This window comes from Alligator mississippiensis, chromosome 3 (assembly GCF_030867095.1).
Source record: "Alligator mississippiensis isolate rAllMis1 chromosome 3, rAllMis1, whole genome shotgun sequence".
Classification (NCBI taxonomy): Eukaryota; Metazoa; Chordata; order Crocodylia; family Alligatoridae; genus Alligator; species Alligator mississippiensis.
The window spans coordinates 191,144,042-191,165,405 of record NC_081826.1 but is presented as its reverse complement, the minus strand read 5'-3'; the positions used below and the strand labels follow the sequence as shown (position 1 = coordinate 191,165,405).

The 21,364-nt window shown below is 40.3% G+C and overlaps 1 protein-coding gene and 1 long non-coding RNA gene across 4 annotated transcripts in view; both read right to left on the bottom strand.

The window, feature by feature from the left end:
• The window catches only part of LOC102564657 (histone-arginine methyltransferase CARM1), a 155,254-nt gene that overhangs the window by 46,325 nt on the left and 87,565 nt on the right, over positions 1-21,364 (bottom strand). For all 3 annotated transcript variants that reach the window (XM_059724762.1, XM_019478177.2, XM_014608624.3), the window contains exon 5: positions 16,684-16,794. In XM_059724762.1, the coding sequence (XP_059580745.1) occupies positions 16,684-16,794 (111 nt within the window). The remainder of the gene's footprint in view (positions 1-16,683; positions 16,795-21,364) is intronic.
• On the bottom strand, positions 1,826-5,707 carry LOC132249496 (uncharacterized). Its single transcript, XR_009460972.1, has 2 exons — positions 4,468-5,707; positions 1,826-2,869 (listed from the first exon to the last, which is right to left on the bottom strand). It is a non-coding gene; the product is annotated as an uncharacterized LOC132249496 (long non-coding RNA).

Sequence of the window (21,364 nt, the reverse complement as noted above, 5' to 3'; positions counted from 1 at the left end):
TTCTTATCTGCTCAGAATCTGACTAATTTAAAAATGTTACATTATATGTGGAAAGCAGGACAGAGGAAGTTAATGATCTCAGCCCTAAACAGCTAATGTAAACTTGAAGCATTTGCAAATACAGCTGTGGAACTAAGGGATGCTGTAGGACTAAATGCTTAGCGATGCTATATACAATCTTTTATTGACAGATTCTAAAGGAGAAAGGTTCACTTTTTTACCCAAGTTTTTCAAACTAGAAATGAAGCCTGCAGATGCATTATGTGATTCCATTTTGGAAACAAGATCACCACTGTGCTGACAAGTGAATTCTTTAACTATAAAGTTATTTTTAGGTAAAGCAAGTTATAGCTCAGTAGCAGCATGGGCATACAAGGGCAGAAAACCTAAATCATTTTCAAACCTTCACCAGCTGTGATGGATAGCTCCTATATTTGGCTAGAGGGCAGTAGAATATTGCATTATCTTTATTATGTTAAGAAAAGATACATAAATTATGAAGGGCTTTACTTTTACTTGAGATAGCCATGTGGGGACAAGCAGAGGAGATAATTAGATCAACCTTACTATTAGTGTATCTTTATTATATGCAGCCTTATTTTTGTAATCAAATTAATGCCTTTTTAAGATGCAACAAAAAGTGTGATACTGTAAGAAGTACCAGTAAATAATAACACTTAACAAAAGATGAACTTCCTGTAGAAACATGATGTTTCAGTCACGTCATAGAAATAATTACCGCATCTTTAGCTGGTGGTAGGTAGCACAGCTCTATTGAAGGGAACAGAATTATATCCCCTGAGTCCACTTCATTAGAAGGAGAGCAAAGACTAAGGAGAAAGAACATTTACCCCTGTTTTCAGTTTACTAAAGATTGACATCATGCAATTTAATAAAAATGCAGGTTTAGGTTTTGTCAAAGGTGTTGGATTGACAGCCCAGGAGACTGAAGTCCTCTAGTTATTCGTGCAGCAGGTACAATACAGGCTTTGGCAATGACAGCTTCTCCACACTGCCCTGCCAGTATGCTTTGATCATGATCTGGAGGATCATGGTACCTCTGTACCAGTTCAAACATTAGTTTGTCTACTGAGACTGTCAACCAGGGAGACAATTAGTGCCAATTAGGCAGGGATTTTTATACACCTGACTGTTAGAAACTGCACTAGGACCCTTGCAGTAATTTTGCATGGGCTACAGAACAGCCAACAGGTGATTTTTACTTTTTGTTGCCACTAACATAGGTTGGATTTGAACTGCTACCAAGGTGAAACCTTTCTAAAGTCACAAAAAATATAATTTTGAATGTGAAAATTCTAACTTTCAAATTTGGGGGTTTGTTGTTTTGCTTTCTTTTACCTTCAAATTGACCTTATAAGTGTATTATATTAACACACATATAATGTTAATAGCACTGACTGAATAAAAATTAGGGCAAAGTAGACCCATGTTGAGTAGGTTGAATAACTAGCAACAAAAACAATATACGTGAAGAGCAATCAGTTCAAGCCAAACTGGCATAGCCAAGACGGACGTATGATCTATAATAGGAACTTCAGATTTCTTCACTTTCTAATATATCAGTCACATGAAGTCAAGGAGTTCTTAACACTTCTAATGCCAAACAACATAATTCTATTGATCAGGTAGGGACAGGAATGATCTTAATCATTTTTTTTTAAAAGAGCAAGTCTTGGACCTAATCCTCAAGCCTTACTTCCAGCACTGTATTCCCAGATTCACAGGTCCACATTCTAAACCTGAGTCTTCAGTTGCTCTTCCCGGTCTCCTGCTAGACTAGGGATACATACTTAAACATGTACAGTTTCTTTATATTGACATAACTTTTATTTCACTTACAAGTGCACTATTAGTAGTTAAGAGTCAGAATAAAGCATGTTCCATCATGAGTATTCTGTAATCCATAGCAAAAACTGGAGCCTTACTAACAGGTGACAATGGGAGCCATTAAAAACATGATACAAAATAACCCTAGATGCATATGCATGTTGACACTGTCCTGGCTTTCCACACAGCATTTCACAGATTCCTGCAATAACCAACCCCTGCCCATAACTAAAACATACATGGTTTTGTTGTGCATATCCATACATGTATTTAAACAAAGGAACAAGGCACAAGGTAGCTGCAACAACTCAAAGGTCAATGAAGAAAAAGTTTAAGAAAACAAGAAAACAGAACATTCCATTCCTATCTTTACTTCTCACCCCCATTTTGATTTTTCAAAGAACGGAAAGGTATGTGTTGTTTTTAATGGCATCCACTTAACGCCCCTGAGTTTAAAACAGTATGAGAGCAGGACTTGATGACATCAATAGAAAGATAACAATGTACACATTCTTATTCTTTAGAAACTAAACTAGCTAAATTAATTGCTGACGTGTATCCATTTACTTCAAAAACAGTTGCATCAACATGAAGGCATTTTACTGTTTTGGTTATTTTTTTCTTTTATCTTTTTTATGTTTCCATCATGATAGTTAAAACTCTCAGAAGTTCTCAAAGAGGTGGAGATTTGTTTGATCAGTAATAGATCTTGACGGAACCACCTGCAGGTAACAACAGAGCTCATAGACCTTCCTTTGTCCAGGGCCCTAACCAAATCCCAATGAAGCCTAAATTCCCAAGGACCGAAATGGAAACACAATCAAAGCCCAAGTTCAACAAGGTCCATGGGGTTTAGAAAACAAGTTATATACATCTCAAGCAATGGATATTCATGCATCTTTCATTTGGCCTTTACCAAAGGAAGTACTCTCTCTCTCTCAGATTTTGATGATCTATTTCCTTTGGCTTATCTTGGTATGTTCACTAAAATGCCTTGAGCTCCTCCTTGCAACCTTCCAGACTAAGGAAGGAAAAGAAAAAAGTTTACTTCTAAGAACATAAAACTTCACTATCATGCATCTCCCAAAGACATGACAAGTAATATAACAAATCTTAAATATAATTCAAGATATTAGGCTGTTCAGAGACTGCCATGTATCTCTGCCAAAAGGGAAAGACATGACAGTAGCCTTAGCAATTAAAATACAAATAGTCAGAGAGCTTCTTGCTTAACAATTTGATAGCTAGAAATGTTTGCTGGTCATCCTAGGGACTGTGCAGCTGCAAGTACCACTCTAGATAAAAGATTTAACATAGGAAGTGTTAACACACCATCACAGAGAACGCAGCGCCGACCCCCTTGGCATATCCACACTTCAGATGAGAACTTGGGGTGGGAAGGATGTATTTTCTAAGTTTTGTATCTCCTAGAAGAGGGTCCAGTCTGCCAATGCTTATTCACATAAGTGGTACTTACTCCTGTGAGACATCTTACAATTTTTCCACATTTGGGGGGGGGGGGGAGGGGGAGGGGTTAAACCAAAAGAAGTGTTGCAGGGAGGGAAGGAAGAGAGAGAGAGAGAGAGAGAGAGAGTGCGCGCGCACACACAAGAAAGATTTTTTAAATTTAAGAAAAAGTTCTGAAGCAAAACATTCCCAATTGTAACTTCAGAACTTTTATAGAAGTTCAGATCCAGAGTCTGAATCCATATTTTCCTGCTGCTTTCTCTATAATGGTCCAAGCCAGCTATCCATCACATACAAATATAAAAATATTTCTAAATAGAAGACTGCATGCATTCGTTTGGAGAGGTTGCCATATGTCCAGAGAACCTCAGATTCTGGTAGTGTCTAGAGCTAAATTCTGCATCTCAGAACTCTCAAATATTACCAACAAATGCAAAAGGATATACATCCTGATTCAGAGATGGCCTTTAGCACATTCCTCACTTTAAGCCTATGGGAATCGCAGTGTTCTCAATGGACCTCCTAGTGATCAAGTTTGGTACATGCATATATTTCTTGCTGAACTGGGGCTACATCTGGCATTATTGCTAGTTTGGACTTTTGGACAGGTGGAGAAGGTCCCAGTAGTCATAAGGTGCTGAAAATATGAAACTGAAGACAAGAAGGTTAAAACTATATTCCCTTGTGTAGTACTTAAAAAGGTACTAGAAGCAGGTTATTTATCTGGCATAAATACTCTGTGTGTATTTCTAAAGGGTAAACAGCAAAGCTGCCAGATGGGTCATCCAGCCTTCAAGCCAAGATACCATGTTGCCCTTTTCTTTCCTGCCTTTTCTGATGTTATATATTATGCAGTTAGAGTGAGGGCCAAATTCAGAAGCAGTGCAACTCCAACATGGTGTTTCACACACCTGTATGATCAGCTACAATGACCCAAAGCATACTGGTCTCTTTTGATCTCCCAAATGAGTAAGAATCAACAATAACTTTACTTATCACTTGAATAGCACTGAATCTCAGACTGATTTGAGATTACAATCGGGTCTGATATTTTCACATCCTTTGAAAGTGAATGTTCAGGAAATGGTATTCATAGATTTACAACCAGCTTGAAACAAGATTTATCTTTTTCCAACCTCTCAATCTACTTACAGTATATTGGTCCCAACACCTTGGTTTCCATCACAATTAACTTAGAGTAAGGTTGACTTCTGACAAACAAGCAAATTGGTAATAATTATTTAATAAGTAAATTATTAAACAAATAATTGTTAAAAAGTTATACTTGACAAAACATAAACATTTCTATTATCTATTTCTGGGATTACACCTAGGGCAGCTCCCCTCTTCTTTCCATACAATTAATTGCAAAAATAATTGCTTGTGTGTCAAGAGAGTTTTATATTCCATTAACCATTAGATTTCAGTCTTTTACTACTTGATTCGTAACATATCCAAAACAAGCACTGGGAATGTCTTACCTAAATACTTTAAATAAATTACAAAAAAGCAAAGCATAAAGGCCTGGACTAGATTTTATTGAAATGTTTAGGATGTTTCATACACAGAGACATTTTCAGTCAGAAAGTGTTTTTACTAGAAAATAGGCAGACAAGGTTATTTGGGTAAATACGGTATCTTTTATGAGACAGAACTAAAATAGTTGGAAAAATTCTTCTTTGCAAGCTTTCAGGCACAAACACTCTTTTGTCAGGCTGAGGAAGCATTTGCAGTTTGTCTCCACTCTGCCGGGATGGAATATAAAAGAAGTCACAAGCCAGTATGCATGCGAGAAAGCCAGTCAGTGAAAATGCAAATTGAGGCAGTCAGTGGATGAGAGGGGGAGGAGAATGTAGACCTGGTGATAAGAACATAGCTGGTAAATAGTAGAGAGGTTACCTGTTAGGCAGATGTTATAATGTGTCATAAGTCCAATGTCTATATTTAGTTTGGGTTTTTTTTGTATCAAGGAGGCTGATGAAATGAAGTTCATAGGCTCGTCTGTGAAAAGTGTTTTGTAAATTCCCTTTGAGGATTAGAACTGAGAGACTGGAGAGAGAATGGTTTTCTTGTGAGAAGTGTTCCCCAATAGGTAGTTGGGTATTCTTGTCTTTGATAGATTTTTGGTGTGCATTCATTCTGGTACACAGCTGCTGTTTGGTTTCTCCTACATATTTTATATCAGGGCATTTGGTGCACTGGATGAGATATACAACCATAGGCAAAGGAAAAGAATTTTTTTTGGGGAGGTGGGGCTGAGCGCGTATGTGTATGCACATCTCCCTCCCTCCCGGTAGGAAAGTCTGTGGGGGAAGGGAATGGAGCTGGGACCGGGCAGGGATTGGGAGGGAGCTGAGCCAAGCCAGGAGTGGGATAGGGGCCGGGGCCCACTGTGCCCGCCCCTTTCCCCCTGCCCTGGGTTATTGCCTGGTGCCAGCACCCTCTGCACCAAATCTGCCACCCCACAGCCCTGCATCGGCCCCTGCCCTGCACCACCCGGCAGGGCCTGGATCTGGGGGCTGGAGCAGGGCCAGCCTCGGCTGAGCCACCAGGCTGGAGGGGATGGAGCCCCAGGGACCCCTACATGGGGTAGGTGTGGAACGAAGCTGCAGCTCATCCCGGGGGACATGGGGACGGGGTGGAGACTCCCACTACTGCATGCATTCCAGGAGGCACAAGGGACATGTGCTCCCAGATCTACACGGGACAAGGTGGGCTGCCGCTGTGGGCTGGGCCAGCAGTAGGGTGGGAGGCAGTGGCACTGGGGGGTTGGAAGGGCTATGGCATATTTTGAGGTGGCTGCACCCCGCCCACACAGCCCCCTCCTAGCGCTGCTGCTGCAGCCCCAACCCAAGCCTGTAGCAGCAACCTGTCCTTCCCTACACAGATCTGGGGCCACACACCACCCATACCTCCCAGGCTATAGCAGCAGGAGCTGCACCCCCTAGACAAGCTGCTCATGGCTCAGTCCCCCTGTGCAGTGCCTGCCCCTCCCCTAGCCCCAGCCCCACTCCCCCCCACCCCTGCTGCAGCCAACAGAAGCCCTCGGCTGGGTTGCCTTGAAGCCCTACCACCACCCCATGTTTGGGGGGGACTAAGCCCCGTTACTCCTCCCTACTTCTGCCGCCTATATAACATTTTTGGAGATGCAGGTGTAAGATCCAGGAATGTTGATGGCTCTGTTGTGGGTTGTAAGTAATTATGGGGGTGGTGGAGATATATTGGCAGGTTTTACATTTCTTGTCATGGCATGGTCTGGATCCATTTAGTGTGTTTTGGGCCATAGGAAGTTTGCTTCTGATGATGAGTTTGGTGAGGTTCAGCGCTTATTTAAAGGCTAGGATGAGTGGTTCTTGGAAGATCTCTTTAAGAATTGGGTCTTCTAGTATGGTGTGACAGGGGACCATCTCAAGGCTGATCACAGTGTTGGCCTGCCCACCTGCCTTGACTTCAATAAAACTAATTGGAAGTTGTTAATAAGGTGGTAGGCTGCCCATTTACTGCCCAATGCCAAGGGCGTTACACATAGCTCCAAACCTTCCTTTTTACCATATCCCATGCCTCACAGATGGCATCCAAATCAACTAGGCCACTGGCCCAAACTACCCACGATTATTTCCCCTGGCTCCCCTGCTGAGCCATACCACTTGGCCTCTGGGCCAAACTTGACCTCAGGTATCCAGAGACTTACTTTGGCCTCTTGCCCCCTCACTGGGGCTTGTGTTCTTGAACTATTGGGGCCAGCCCATTCACAGTCCTTCACACCACACAGACTTTACAGCCCCTGTGCAGCCCTTCAGACCCGCCTATGCAAACCCTACACTTCACCCTCATGTGCAGCCCTTCAGGCTGCCCCTGCAAAGCCTATTCTGTGCAGCCTACTACACACTTTACACCCCCTCTCTGGGACCACAACTCCGCCCTACTGTGGGGCCATTTTGGTGCTCATAGCTGGAGGAAGTATTTTGTTCAACTATTTTAGTTGGTTTAATAAAGGATATCAGATTTACACAAAGAACCATGTCTATCTATGTCCTTAGACCAGCGTTTCCCAATCTTTTCTATCCCACAGCACACTTACATGAATAAAAAAAATTGCAGCACACAAGACTGGGGGGAGGGAGGGGTGGCGCACAGCTGGACAAAGTGGTGGGGGGGAGGGTGATGCGGTGCTTGAATCACTGGCTGGAGCCACAACCCCAGCTGCTGCTGCTACAGATGGACAGACAGACAGACAGAAGGTGTGGCTCCCCAAAATTCTCTGGTACACTTGCTCATGCCTGATGGCACACCAGTTGGGAAATGCTGCCTTAGACCAACATGGCTACAGCCTATACCCCTTTACTAAAAAATTGCTTTTACTAGAGACCATTAAACAAAATCTCGAAGACAGCACACAACATAGATATCTTCTGCACTGGGTAAGCTAAAATGAGTACCAGCTTCTGCATTTAGTAAAGACTGTAAAGGCATAGTAAACTGTGGCATAATAGACACACCTATCTAAAGATACTACAAAACCTCATCTCATATGCCCCAATGCTACAAGCATATATATATTTAACTTTACATACACAGACAGTTCTAGCAAACACAGTGGAAGAATGATGAAGTTCAACATAAGTGCTTGTAGGAATGGGGTTTGATTATATTGTTTTTCAAAACATCTCTGACACTTGGCAGGCATAGACAGTCACAAGGACCACATCTTTTAACTACTGTACTTGCTCCAACTTATGAACATCACTTCATTTTCATTCAGAGTGAGCTTCAGTCAAGAAAATGCTTCAATCTGTTCCAAACAACAGAAAAGCGAGTACTATATTGACTGGATCAGATGAAATTGTGAAAGGAAACAGTGTCAACTGCATGCTGAAAACACTACAGTGTTTACGGCTACGGCTCTTCAACAGTATTTTCTACAGATCCTAGTATGATGGGAGGGTAGGGGACAAGACAAATCTGACCAAAGCTTGAACGAAAGCTCAGGAAGCAAAAAGTGCAATGATTAAAAAACTACCATTTACCAAAATTCCAAGAGAGAAAAATGCAGTCATGGGAGGGCAGTGTTGACAGTGGTCATTACCATTAACAGCTGGATTCACAAGTGAGTCAACACTTCCTGACTATTGTATATATTATCATTGCACCTTGAAGCTACAGTCACAGACCAGGACCCACTGTGCCAGGCACTGTATAAATAAAGAACCAAAAATTGTCTCCATCCTAAAGTGCATACAAGAATTTAAAGTTTTGCCAGTATAGCTTTGTCATCACCTTAAAGAAGACACACCCCTATTTGACAAAACTATGCTAGAACAACTTGAGAGCACATAAAGCTTTTTACCTCCCTGAAAGGAATCCTTATCAGGTAACTGAAGAAGCTTTCTGGCTCCTTTCTCTTGACAGAACAGGGCCAGCAATCTCTCCTGGGAGAACTGTTGGTCAGTCTCAGCCCAAAGTGGTGTTTTTTTGAGCAATAGCCACAGAGCAACTTTCTCAGCAGAAGCCATCAACTTACCCTTCCTCAGGGAGGACTTGATGCACTGTGAAGTCTTTACTCAATGGCCCTTTGTGCTACATAGTTCCTTCAGCACCTTTCTTTTCAGTGCTTGCGACCAGCGTTCCAGATCCAATCACTAGCCCCATTTCCACAATACTACCAGATATTAATACAGCATGGCAGATGAGGTAGCAAACAGTTTATCATGTAAATATATACAGTTAAGACATTAATCTGAATATTCAAAAATGCAAGCAGGTGCAGTTTATTTGTTGTTCAGTTCACAATATGGCACAAGTAAATATTAGCTAAACATTATACTGCAAACAGGTGCAAGTGTTCTGCCTCTAATGCCACCATTTATATTTCCATCTTTGCTGAAGAGGCACCTGCCCCCAGGTCATGCCAAATACCTTTCTCATTTGTATTAGGTGCATGGCACACACTGCCACATGCACCCCCCGCCCCCAAAGTCCTCTCAAGACTAACCTTTCTAAAGTAGATTTATACTCTCATCATTGGTGACAGAAGCAGCTAAATAACAGATCTAAGCATAATTAGTTTAGACAGATCTCTTCTTACTTTTGTCACAATTAAGATTAGCAACTATATATACAAAGGTCCCCAAAGGGTTTTTTCTTAATCCATACCTTACAATGAACACACCTTCATTCCATAAGGGTAATTTTTTATTTCTAATGATCCCATCACTAGCTCACCTCAATTTTTCAATTTTTCCTCATTCATAGTAGCCCTCTTCCCTGTTTATTCAAGCACTCTTCATACAGCCTAGTAACACTGCTTCCCCCTTGGTCTTGTATAAGCTGCTTAGAATCACATTTCATGTTTACACAAAGCTAATATGAAAGCCAGTTACCCAATCTTGTCATCCCAATTTTTCTCATAATGGATTTACTATTGCAGCAAATTTAGCAAATTGAGATTATGTATTCATTTCATGTCTCATTCATGCACCACTGAGGAGTACTGGACAGGATTCACCCTGTATACTTTTCCACCTGCAAAAATCCCTCTGTTTTGTTGGGCAAAGCCTATTTCAATTTTCTCCCTCCCTCAGGCTGATGGATTGTGTGTTGCATGAGCCAGCTGTGAGCAATGGCATATCCAAGATGTTGTCATGGAACAGGAGAAAAAAGCTGGAATGCTGGACCAGAGAGCTGGACACAAAAAGGTTTTTATATACTGTATAATCTTCTGAAGCTCAAACAATCTAGTTGGTAGATTGAGTAATGGTGGAAGGACCTCTCTTTTATAGTTGGGTAATGTCAGTTCATGTATGATTTTCCACTTTGCACCCAAAGTTAACTGAGAAGTGCAGCACAGGATGACCACTATAATCAAAATTCCTTTGAATCTCATTATTTTAAACATCATACATTGTCACAGCAAGGGGGAAACACAGAAGATAATACTCCTTTGACTATAATAGTGAGTTAACATTTTATATATATTTTTTAAATTCTTGCTGTGATTTTATTGGCCAAATTCTACTCTCATTTATACTAGCATAGAACCAGAGTAATTCTGTTAATTTCTCTGGATTTATGCCAGACAAACACTGGTTTAACACAGCACTGAATCTATCCCTTTATCTTTTCTGCAGTTTAGTGAAGCCACTGGGAAAAATGGAAATGCAAGCAAATTATAAATTGCTAAACATGGAAAAGGTCACAGAAGCACTGCATGCTATATAGTGATACAGACAGACTTAAACAATGCTCTAAGAATTCTGCAAAAGGAAATGTTTGAAACAACCTGATGATGACTGAGCTATCATCAGCATTTCACCTTATGTAGCACCCACAATACCTTTCCTATCAATTGCCCTACTTGGAAATCCTTTGCAATTATGGCATATCCATATCCTAAACTTCAATCTTGTTTTAGCACAAGATGCTCAAGTGATTATATTAATGATATATATAATTATGAGGAATGTATAATTATGAGGATATATTTAATTTTACACAACTTTTTCAACAGAAGTCTTTAATAGCAAAAAGATCTATGGTAAAACCAAGAACACTTCACTAAAATACTATTGCATTTCTCTGAATGATGCATACAATGAAAATGATTTCATTGCAGTAAGCAGGTCATTCAGATTTATTCAGTCATATAGCTCAAGTTAAAGTAAAGTAGAAAGAGCATAAAGTCACAGAAACTTATGGTTGGAAGAAACCTCTGGAGGTCATCTAGTCCAATCCCCTGCTTAAAGCATAAAATAAACTTAATTTGTTAATTTCACATTCAATAGTTTATACTATTGAAATGGGGAGAAGTGGACATGCCGGAGGGCAGGGAACAGCTGCAGGCAGACCTGGATAGGCTGGACAAGTGGGCAGAAAACAACAGGATGCAGTTCAACAAGGAGAAATGCAAAGTGCTGCACCTAGGGAGGAAAAATGTCCAGCACACCTACAGCCTAGGGAATGACCTGCTGGGTGGCACGGAGGTGGAAAGGGATCTTGGAGTCCTAGTGGACTCCAAGTTGAACATGAGCCGGCAGTGTGACGAAGCCATCAGAAAAGCCAATGGCACTTTATCGTGCATCAGCAGATGCATGACAAATAGGTCCAGGGAGGTGATACTTCCCCTCTATAAGGCGTTGGTCAGACCGCAGTTGGAGTACTGCGTGCAATTCTGGGCGCCACACTTCAAGAAGGATGCGGATAACCTGGAGAGGGTACAGCGAAGGGCAACTCGTATGGTCAAGGGCCTGCAGACCAAGCCCTACGAGGAGAGACTGGAGAAACTGGACCTTTTCAGCCTCCGCAAGAGAAGGTTGAGAGGCGACCTTGTGGCTGCCTATAAGTTCATCACGGGGGCACAGAAGGGAATTGGTGAGGATTTATTCACCAAGGCGCCCCCGGGGGTTACAAGAAACAATGGCCACAAGCTAGCAGAGAGCAGATTTAGACTGGACATTAGGAAGAACTTCTTCACAGTTCGAGTGGCCAGGGTCTGGAACGGGCTCCCAAGGGAGGTGGTGCTCTCCCCTACCCTGGGGGTCTTCAAGAGGAGGTTAGACGAGTATCTAGCTGGGGTCATTTAGACCCAGCACTCTTTCCTGCTTATGCAGGGGGTCGGACTTGATGATCTATTGAGGTCCCTTCCGACCCTAACATCTATGAATCTATGAATCTATGAAATTTGAAATGGATGGCAAAAAAAAACCAATAAAAATTATGTCTGTAACCAGGAAGCAAAAAATGGAAATTAACTCATTCTTGTAATAATCCAGATGTTATACAGCAGGGCTGTGCAAAACAGCTATGTTTTGATTTTGTTTCAGATTCAGCCATTTTGGAGGGACAGCAATTCTTTTTGGTGTTTTGGATCACTGTTCTGTTTCTATTTGGCCAAATCTGTTTCGGAGTTTTGACACTGTTTTGGTGATTTGGCCATAGGCTACAATGGGGAAATCACAAAAATGCCTATAACTTTGTCATTTCTTGCCTGATTCACATTAAAATTGTGGGGACGGTAGCCCCTTCTGAGGGCATGAAGCCTACAAAGTTTCAAGGAGATAGGTGTAGGGGTTTCTGTGAAACTGTACCTCAGATTGTTCAAAGCAAAACTCGCATCACTTACTGGCAGTGACAGCATGCTATCATCCCGCGCACAAATCCGGAGGCCCACACCTCCTGGGAGGGCTACGGGGCTGTGCCAGACTCCTCCTGAGGGGCATGGGCCCCTGGATCTGTGCCTGGGATGACAGTAGGCTGCCCTCCCTCCCTTAGAGCATTAGGATTGGAAGGGACCTCAGGGACAGATCACAGACTGGCCAGCTACAGATGTCAATATTAGTGCAGTCCTTCCCCTCCCTCTTCTTAGTTTGTTTCCCTGCAAGCCCAGCTCCAAAACGCCGAAATTTTCCAAAATGTTTTGGATTGTTTTGTTTCATTTCAAAGATATTTTGGAGCCTTCCATTTCATTTTGGATTTGGTGTTTCGGGTGCCAAAACAGGCTGAAATACCTCCTAAATGAAACGGCTGCTGAAGTTTCACAGAGCCCTATTATACAGTAGAAAATGACTAGTTTATAATGAAGACTCGTTGTGGAATACTGAAGGTGGCAAATAATATGAGCACACACTCTGATGCAACATTAAGGCTGCTGAATCACTCAACTGTACTTTGCTAAATTAACTGCATTTGTTAAAATAAATTACAGTGCTTCATAGTATATCAGTTAACCTCTTTCCATATGCCTTGAGAGTAATGAAGTCTTAGTCACTATGGCAATCTCTTATTAAAGCTTTTCTGGAAAGTAGGACTAAACTGCCATTTTGGGAGGGATAAATATTAAACTTGTGAATTAACACAGTGAGGATTTGGGTAACTGCTTTCTTCTCACTTACTATTCCCCCCGCTACATACCTCACCCTATTATAATTAAGGTGTTCTTTAATTCTTATCCTAGGCTATTTGCAGCATTTCATTCACTCTCAAAGTGGCTGCTGTTATATATGATCTCTTCTTCTTTTTTTCTAAGTTAATTTCATGTGTTTGAAAAATGTTGGTTGACACTCCCTAGCATGGAGAAGGTTATACTAAACCAATGATGATGGATGTCAGGAAGGGTAACGAACCCAGTATAGATCACTCCAAATATATCCAATTCAGTGCTCTCTCCCTAAAACATCCGTTCGCACCACTGTTGAAAACAGGATACTGTTCTAGGTGGATCATTGATCTATCCCACTATGGCACATCTTATGTTATGTTCAGGTTAAGTACTATGTTAACACAGCTGTACATCTGATACTTGTCCGAGCTAGTCCAGGTATCCCTGCATAAAACTGCTGTAAGCTATGTAGTTATATCCCAAAACTTTCTGTTTGCTTCTACTTTTTATGCCGGATAAAGACAATACTAGTGGAAACTGCCCTACCATGTATTCCACCACTTTGAAGAAACTCTAGCTGTAAGAATGAAAGGCAATTCAGTTTCCAAACCCAATATTTTTCTCTGTCAGGAGGCTGTCAATTATTTTCATGAGACTGATATTGCATCATAAATGTATATAGTATTTTATAGACCATAGCTGTGGTATGTACCCTTTCACAGCTGATGTGTGTCTGTGTGTGTTCATTTATGTAAGTAGAACTGTCCACATGCTATCAGCTCTTTTCATGTCAGATGCTGAACCAGCTACAAAGACCAATAATTTCTGAATACCTGTGATCAGGATTAGATTTAAATGAAGGACCAAAACTCAAGGAAAACCCTATATTTCATCCCAAATTAGCTAGGTCATTTCAGTTCTCTTCTCATTTTTATTATTAGCGATCTTATCCTACTCACTGTTGCCATTTGCCATAAAACAGAATGGACCAAATGCTACCTGTTCATGTAACATGAACAAGGTCAGAATTTTGCCCTATATATATTTTATTTCGGTGTGTGCAACTTTTCAAATGCTTTTTGTGACTGACAAAATTATGGATACAATAGAAAGTTCTTTTGATCAGCAAAGGTATAAACATGGGGACAGCTCCTCCCTTTATCCCAAATTTTAACAAAAAAGATTTTTCAAAAGAAAAATGTCTGCCTGTTGTATACATCTCTCCAGTCATTTCAAGTAATTACATTTCAGCCCTTTTGACACTTCCCAACTATAAAATGTAAATCTTGCTTGTGTATAAGCAAATGAAGCAGTATCTTCCATTCAAGCATTTCTAAATAGCAGCCTACAGAAGGTGGAAATAAGAAGACAATAGCATGCAATTACCAGCTGAATGCTGCTACATATATTATTTACTCATATACCTTTATTAAATCTACAGCTTTTCTGAAGAACAGCATATTCATTTAATACACAAGTTAATATACACAATGAAAAGGGAAACTTTGGAGCCAATATTAGAGCCAAAGAGAAAATGATAAAAGTTTAGAGGATTCACAGCTATGTATATCTGCAGGTTGAGGGGGAGAACCTTTCCAATATTGCACGTTTTCTTCCTTTAAAATCTCAGTTTTAATTTGCAGTGCAGGGGTGTCTATGTAACAATGCTGCAATTGCCAGCTGGAACTCATTCAGCAGACACCCCTACTGCTGAATAGTCCTTCAAGGCACTCCAGCCCTCATCTCCGGCTCAGCAAGTTGTCGGTTACATTCCTGGGCAGCAAAGGAAAGCGTCCACTACAGTATCAAATATGTTTTGTTTTGGCTTAAAAGACTGTCAGCTTCCAAAGCTGAAACCCAGGAATTAATATTATAATTCACTGCCAGGAAAAAAAAAAAAAAAAAAAACCTACATAATTAAGCCTATTGCTTATTTCTAGGTATAAATAGCTACCTGAGTAGCTTCCCCCAGTTTTACTTAAGCCTCATTTTTAAGCTCGTGGAAATGTTTGATTTATTGCAATGATTAATCCTCCGAAGACGGCTTGGTCAAGGCATCTCAATTTCTATTTGCCTTAGCCACAGCTGCATGGGTTGCCCATTGTGAAAAAGTTATGTGGCACTTTGGTGCTGCTAATAAAACATCTACAAAGGATTAGGATGCTCCAAGTTGTCCAACAAGAATGGGTCACATACTTAGCCCTCAGCACAACTTTTATCCTGTAGCTCAACTAGAAATTGAACACTGGCAGAAATTAAGCCTACAAAAGGAAATTTCTAGCTAGAGATATATTGTGAAGATGCTTCCTTTGCCCCCCTCACAAAAAACAAACTAATTTCCCATGAACAAGGAAAAATTAATCACAGTAAACTGCTGGAAGCTAACTGTAAAGCACCCAACTCTAAAAGGTTTTTTTTTCTCCGTATTAAAAAAAAAATAAATAAAAATAAAAAAATCAAAGGCTCTTTAACTATGACATTAAAAATAATGAAAGGCAAAATATTTTGGGAGAGAGAAAAAATCGCTGTTATTCTAGAAGCATTCACAACTTTTATCAAAAGACAGCACATAACTTCATTATTTATTGCTATACACCTACCAAATACATGATTTTACAGAAATCATGTAATTGGCAGTTTCTTGTGAAATAGCTGGTTCCCCATGAAAAAGCACAGGGAACCAGGTATGTTTAAAAAGACAGCAAAGAGCTGGAAAAAAGCTGTCTCCTATAAGGGCAGGGAGAGGGGAAAGGGAGCAAAGAGAAAAAAAAGGCAGACTGCCCATCTCCTGAAGCAGGGGGAAAGGGGCAGTGCAGGGGAGAGAGAGGCAGTAAAAATTTCCTTCTCCTGAAGCAGGGTGGGGGACAGCATCCAGCCAGAGTGGAGCCAGGCAGCTCCAGCTAGGGATTTCAATCAGTGCTTGCGAGGGGTGGGACTTGTGATGCCCCCCAGCCAGAGGCATGGGGGGCTGCTTTGCTCTACCTTCAAAATGGCAGCCCCAGCCATGATAAGGCTATGAAATCGGGGTCAGTGTTACAGCCGTGCAATTGGCTGCTGGGGCCCATGAATCCGGTAGTTCCTATTTATTGCATTATACCAGGTAAAGCACCTTTACAGATTTTTTTTTTAAATGAACATCAGCAAAATACACTTCTTTAAACAAGTTATACAATGAAAATGAGATAAGAGAGACCAAGGGAAAAAGTTGTGACCTAACATCATTAGGATCTATTTCTTCCTGGAACTATTTGCTATGTCTGCAGTCAAACATTAGGATCTCAGAGGCCTCCCCAGTCATCTCTGGATTCGCCAATAACTTCCCATTTACAGGAAAACTATCATCCTCATATCAAGGGACTGCTGCCACCACTGAAACTGAAAATCTTCAGCATTTCTATTTGTGAGATACAGTCCAAGCTTTCTGATGCTTCTGGGCTATGCTACACAGTAACCCAATGGCTAGCGTAACATCTGCTCAAATAAAACATACTTACCTCAGCATATTTTGCCACTGAGCTTGCTTCAACTGCATAGACTTTTTTTGCTCCAGCCTGCACTGCAAAAAATGAAAGGATTCCTGATCCACAGCCAACATCTAGGACAACCTTGAAAACAAAATGCAGAGAAAAAAGAAAGTGTAAAAGTAATTTCCTCCTGTCTCCTTTAAGCATCATGGGTTTTACTTTTGAACATACTTATTTTGCTTTATAGATTGCACCATGAAATCCTATAATTAAAGTCTCTACAAAAAACTATTAATGGCAGAAAACATATTTTTAAGCTTGTGTATTTTTCTACTTGAATGTAAGGAGATTGAGAAAATTGTGTCAGCATCAAAACTTCTGAAAAGGGCAATGTGAGTGAGTTCTACTTGGGAGCAGTACAAAAAGAATAAAAAGAAGAATTATGCCATGGGGCCCAGGGTCCTACATACTTTGCCATTCAAAAGGAGGTTTTCACTCCCTGAATGGTTGACAAGGCTATCATGGCATCATTTGGGATGAAGGTGAACTCTCTCTCTTAGCAAATACCCTTTCATCTCACTGACATAAGTATTATAGCCTTCGACTCTGATCCTGAAATATATTCTCTTCAAGTCTAATCAACTATAATCCCAGAGCTTCAATCACCCTACCAACCAGCAGGACAAGTGTCACACAGAGATGTTGCCATTTTCAAATAAATTTTTCTTTTAGCTTCAAGAAAACTTGAAGAGTAAATGTCCAGTTATAGACCACTTTGCTAATATCATGCCAAGCAGATCTTATCATTAACCTATCCTGAGAAAATGTGCCACCATTACCAAAAGGTGTGGTAAGGTAAAATTATTTTTGAAGTTATTACTACATTGTTCAAGTTATTACTACATGCCTTTGCCCCAGAAACTAACCATCCTACCCCAAGGAAATGCTTAAATTAAAAAAAAAAAAAAAATCAAAAAGCCAAATGTCACAGGTTCTCTTTTGTTTTCCTTTTCACAGCTCTCATTCCAGTCTCTGGGTTTTTGCCCAAGATCTATACCACCAGAACCTCCTTTGAGTTTCTCTTCTTGAGATTCAACATTTTCATGTTTGTGTCATGCTGTGACTAAGCCATAAAACAAATTATTGGTAAATCCACAAATGTGGGGCTGGGACTTGGAGGAATTAAAATAATTAAATACATGACAAATGTCCTGAAAAAATGTATTGGCCACAGGCTGAAGTCAAAAGAGCTCAAATGAAATTTGAGATTGTCCAGAAATGTTGAAGGACAAATATACATAATAGGAAAATATTTGAAAATCATTGTTTTTCTGCACTATTTTTCTAATAATTTGAGTTTAAACAACCTGTGTCTGATGGTTACAAACACACATACAAGCACAACACATACCTACCGGCTTAAAGTGTGAATTATGTAAGAATATAGGTAGAGGGGGAAGAACTTTTCTACATAAATTTAGATAGGGTCAATACAGGCATTTGCTACAACATTGAAAACTCTACCGCAGCTAATTGGGGATCAGAGCTATGTGTAACAATCTAAGACCCTGAAACTTATTTACATGTAACTTCAAATAAGTCGTCCTACTGCAGGATCAGGGAGGTTTGATTTTCTTTGTTTTAAATTAAACGCTTACACATATACATAAATTTAATCGCATTTGAAATCCATCAGATTACACATGTGAGTACAGGACTGAGATCTAAGATAGTTCCACAGATTATCCAGGAGAATAATTTAATGAGTTAGTATGAAGTGGTTACTTATTCAGGAAATTTCCTTTTTCCACAGGTTGGTGCCACATGTGACACTGAAGAGCTTTCATTTTGGTGCCTGCTTTAAAACAAACACCAGCCATCAGTCTATAAGTCTGAACTAGTCCCCGTGTCCTAAACTGCATATACAGTGCATAAGTGGGATCACAAAATATCGTTAAAAATGGCAGAAGACTATAGAAGTAACTGGTAATGACTGGAACAAAGACTGAAATGAATAGCTTAACTGATATTGTCTAGAGTCAAATCACCTTCTTCCAGTTATATACCATATTTTTCTCGCATACAGCATGTACTTTTCCCACCATAAAGCAGTCCTCCCACACTGGAGTGAGTATACGAAGAAGCGAAGTTGATTTTCTGTCCAGGGTTGGAAGCACTCTAGTTTGATCCCTGCTCTACAGTACTACAGTTGTGGCATTACTGTTCAAACAGCTGAGGGAGTCAATGAAGAATCACTGTTCTTCACTCTACCAGTGTTAGCGATCATCTCTCCTTTTTAATGGTCTCGATATTCCACTAATCAAGTTACCTTTTCTTAAGGTAATTTTGCTGCCTGCTCCTAGCCTATTTTACAGCCTCTGTAGTTCAGACTCTAGCTCATCTCAAAATCATACAGCCAAATCATAGAGACCAGTCTTCCAGAGCAGCTAGGGATTCTGTTTTAGTTCTTCAGGAAAGGGAGGGTAAATCAGCTGAAGAGTGGGCCTTCTTACTGGCTCCATGCACCTATAACTCTGGAAAAATCTCCCTCTTCATTCTGCCTTTCAACAACAAGGTGTGTGTCATATTTGGAACCATGTGAGAATATAGAGTATTTTAGCTTATATATACTAGTATATACACATAATACACAACAGAGCAGTGTCAAGTATGGTACCTCATTCCAAAACTCCTTTAAGAGTGTATTTGTGTGTGCGTGCTCATGCCTGTGCATATGCGTGCAAATGAGAGTGGAGAAAGAAGTGGGGGACAGAGATTTTAGAATTGAATCTCCAGCTCAAAATCTCTACTACAGTATCTGGGTTGAATCAAAACCAACAGCTGTATTTTGTGACTTGAATATAGTCAACATTTCTCAAAAATTTTAACTCACAGCACAAAAAATATGCAATAGCTAACTTGCTGATTTTTATGAAATCAGAGTGAGAGCTCATAGGCCAGATAAAGACACTACATTTTTACCAGCATACGTGATCAGAAACCAGCCTATACGTGTAACAGAACAGAAATAAGGCGCACACAGGCTGGTTTAAAGATGGCAGAACCCAGTCGAAGAGTTGCCGCTTCCCCACCCCCACCAAAGGGCAAATGTGTGTTCTGTTCACTACCAGTCTAAACTATGCTGCTTACAGAAAGCTGAGTAACTTAGATCTGAATGTCTGTACCTAACCAAAGAGTTTCTGAGATAAGCTGAAACTGGACCAAAAGCTTGATCTAAAAATTTTTCCCTAGCATGGAGAAGAAGGTTGTACTAAATCAATGATGATGGATGCCAGGAACGGTAACGAACCCAGTACAGATCACTCCAAATATATCCAATTCAGTGCTCTCTCCCTAAAACATCTGTTCGCACCACTGTTGAAAACAGGATACTGTTCTAGGTGGATCATTGATCTATCCCACTATGGCACGTCTTATGTTATGTTCAGGTTAAGTACTATGTTAACACAGCTGTACATCTGGTATTTGTCCTAGCTAGTCCAGGTATCCCTGAATAAAACTGCTGTAAGCCATGTAGTTATATCCCAAAACTTTCTATTTGCTTCCACTTTTTATGCCGGATAAAGACAATACTAGTGGAAACTGCCCTACCATGTATTCCACCACTTTGAAGAAACTCTAGCTGTAAGAATGAAAGGCAATTCAGTTTCCAAACCCAATATTTTTCTCTGCCAGGAGGCTGCCAATTATTTTCATGAGACTGATATTGCATCATAAATGTATATAGTATTTTATAGACCATAGCTGTGGTATGTACCCTTTCACAGCTGATGTGTGTTTGTGTGTGTTCATTTATGTAATTAGAGCTGTCTACATGCTATCAGCTCTTTTCATGTCAGATGCTGAACAAGCTACAAAGACTAATAATTTCTGAATACCTGTGATCAGGTTTAGATTTAAATGAAGGACCAAAACTCAAGGAAAACCCCATATTTCATCCCAAATTAGCTAGGTCATTTCTCTTCTCATTTTTATTATTACAGATCTTATCCTACTCACTGCTGCCATTTGCCATAAAACAGAATGGACCAAATGCTACCTGTCCATGTAACATGAACAAGGTACAACACATATTCAGAACCTGTCCCATTCAGTCCTAATAAGTACAATGTTCCAGCAATCCCAAACGCTGCATTCTGTACTCTAGCCTTGGGGAAAAAAGTATTTTTATGTACAAATACCAAGCAAGAAAGTAATATTGGTAAAGAAACTTGTCAGGACAGAGGGTATGTTCTGTTCTTAATGCCTGCTACCCTCCCCCCCCCACTCCAATATTTCAAATCTAGGCTATGTACTAATGTGTTACAGATACATGGAATATGAAGGAAACTAACATTGTTTCTGTTCTCACATAGCTTCAAATTAGGTCTCAGAGCCAAAGCACTGCCTTTAATCTTATTTTCTTTTCGTAATGCGAGATTTTATTCAGCTCATTTTTTATTTTACGGATGACATGCTTTTGCGGAGCCAGTTTTGTTTTCATGCTTTGGCAGGTATTAAACCGCATGTCCATGACCAGAGGAGCTAACCCTTCAAAATAGCAAATGAAAGCAAATGTTGGGTAGAGAGTGGAAAGGAGCCACTAACAATCAAGCACAATTTTCTATTTAAACAGAGAATCGACAGAAAAACATGTTGATGAAATGTTTCTCAACACACTGTCTTTCCTTTTTGTATATATTAAGAGGAG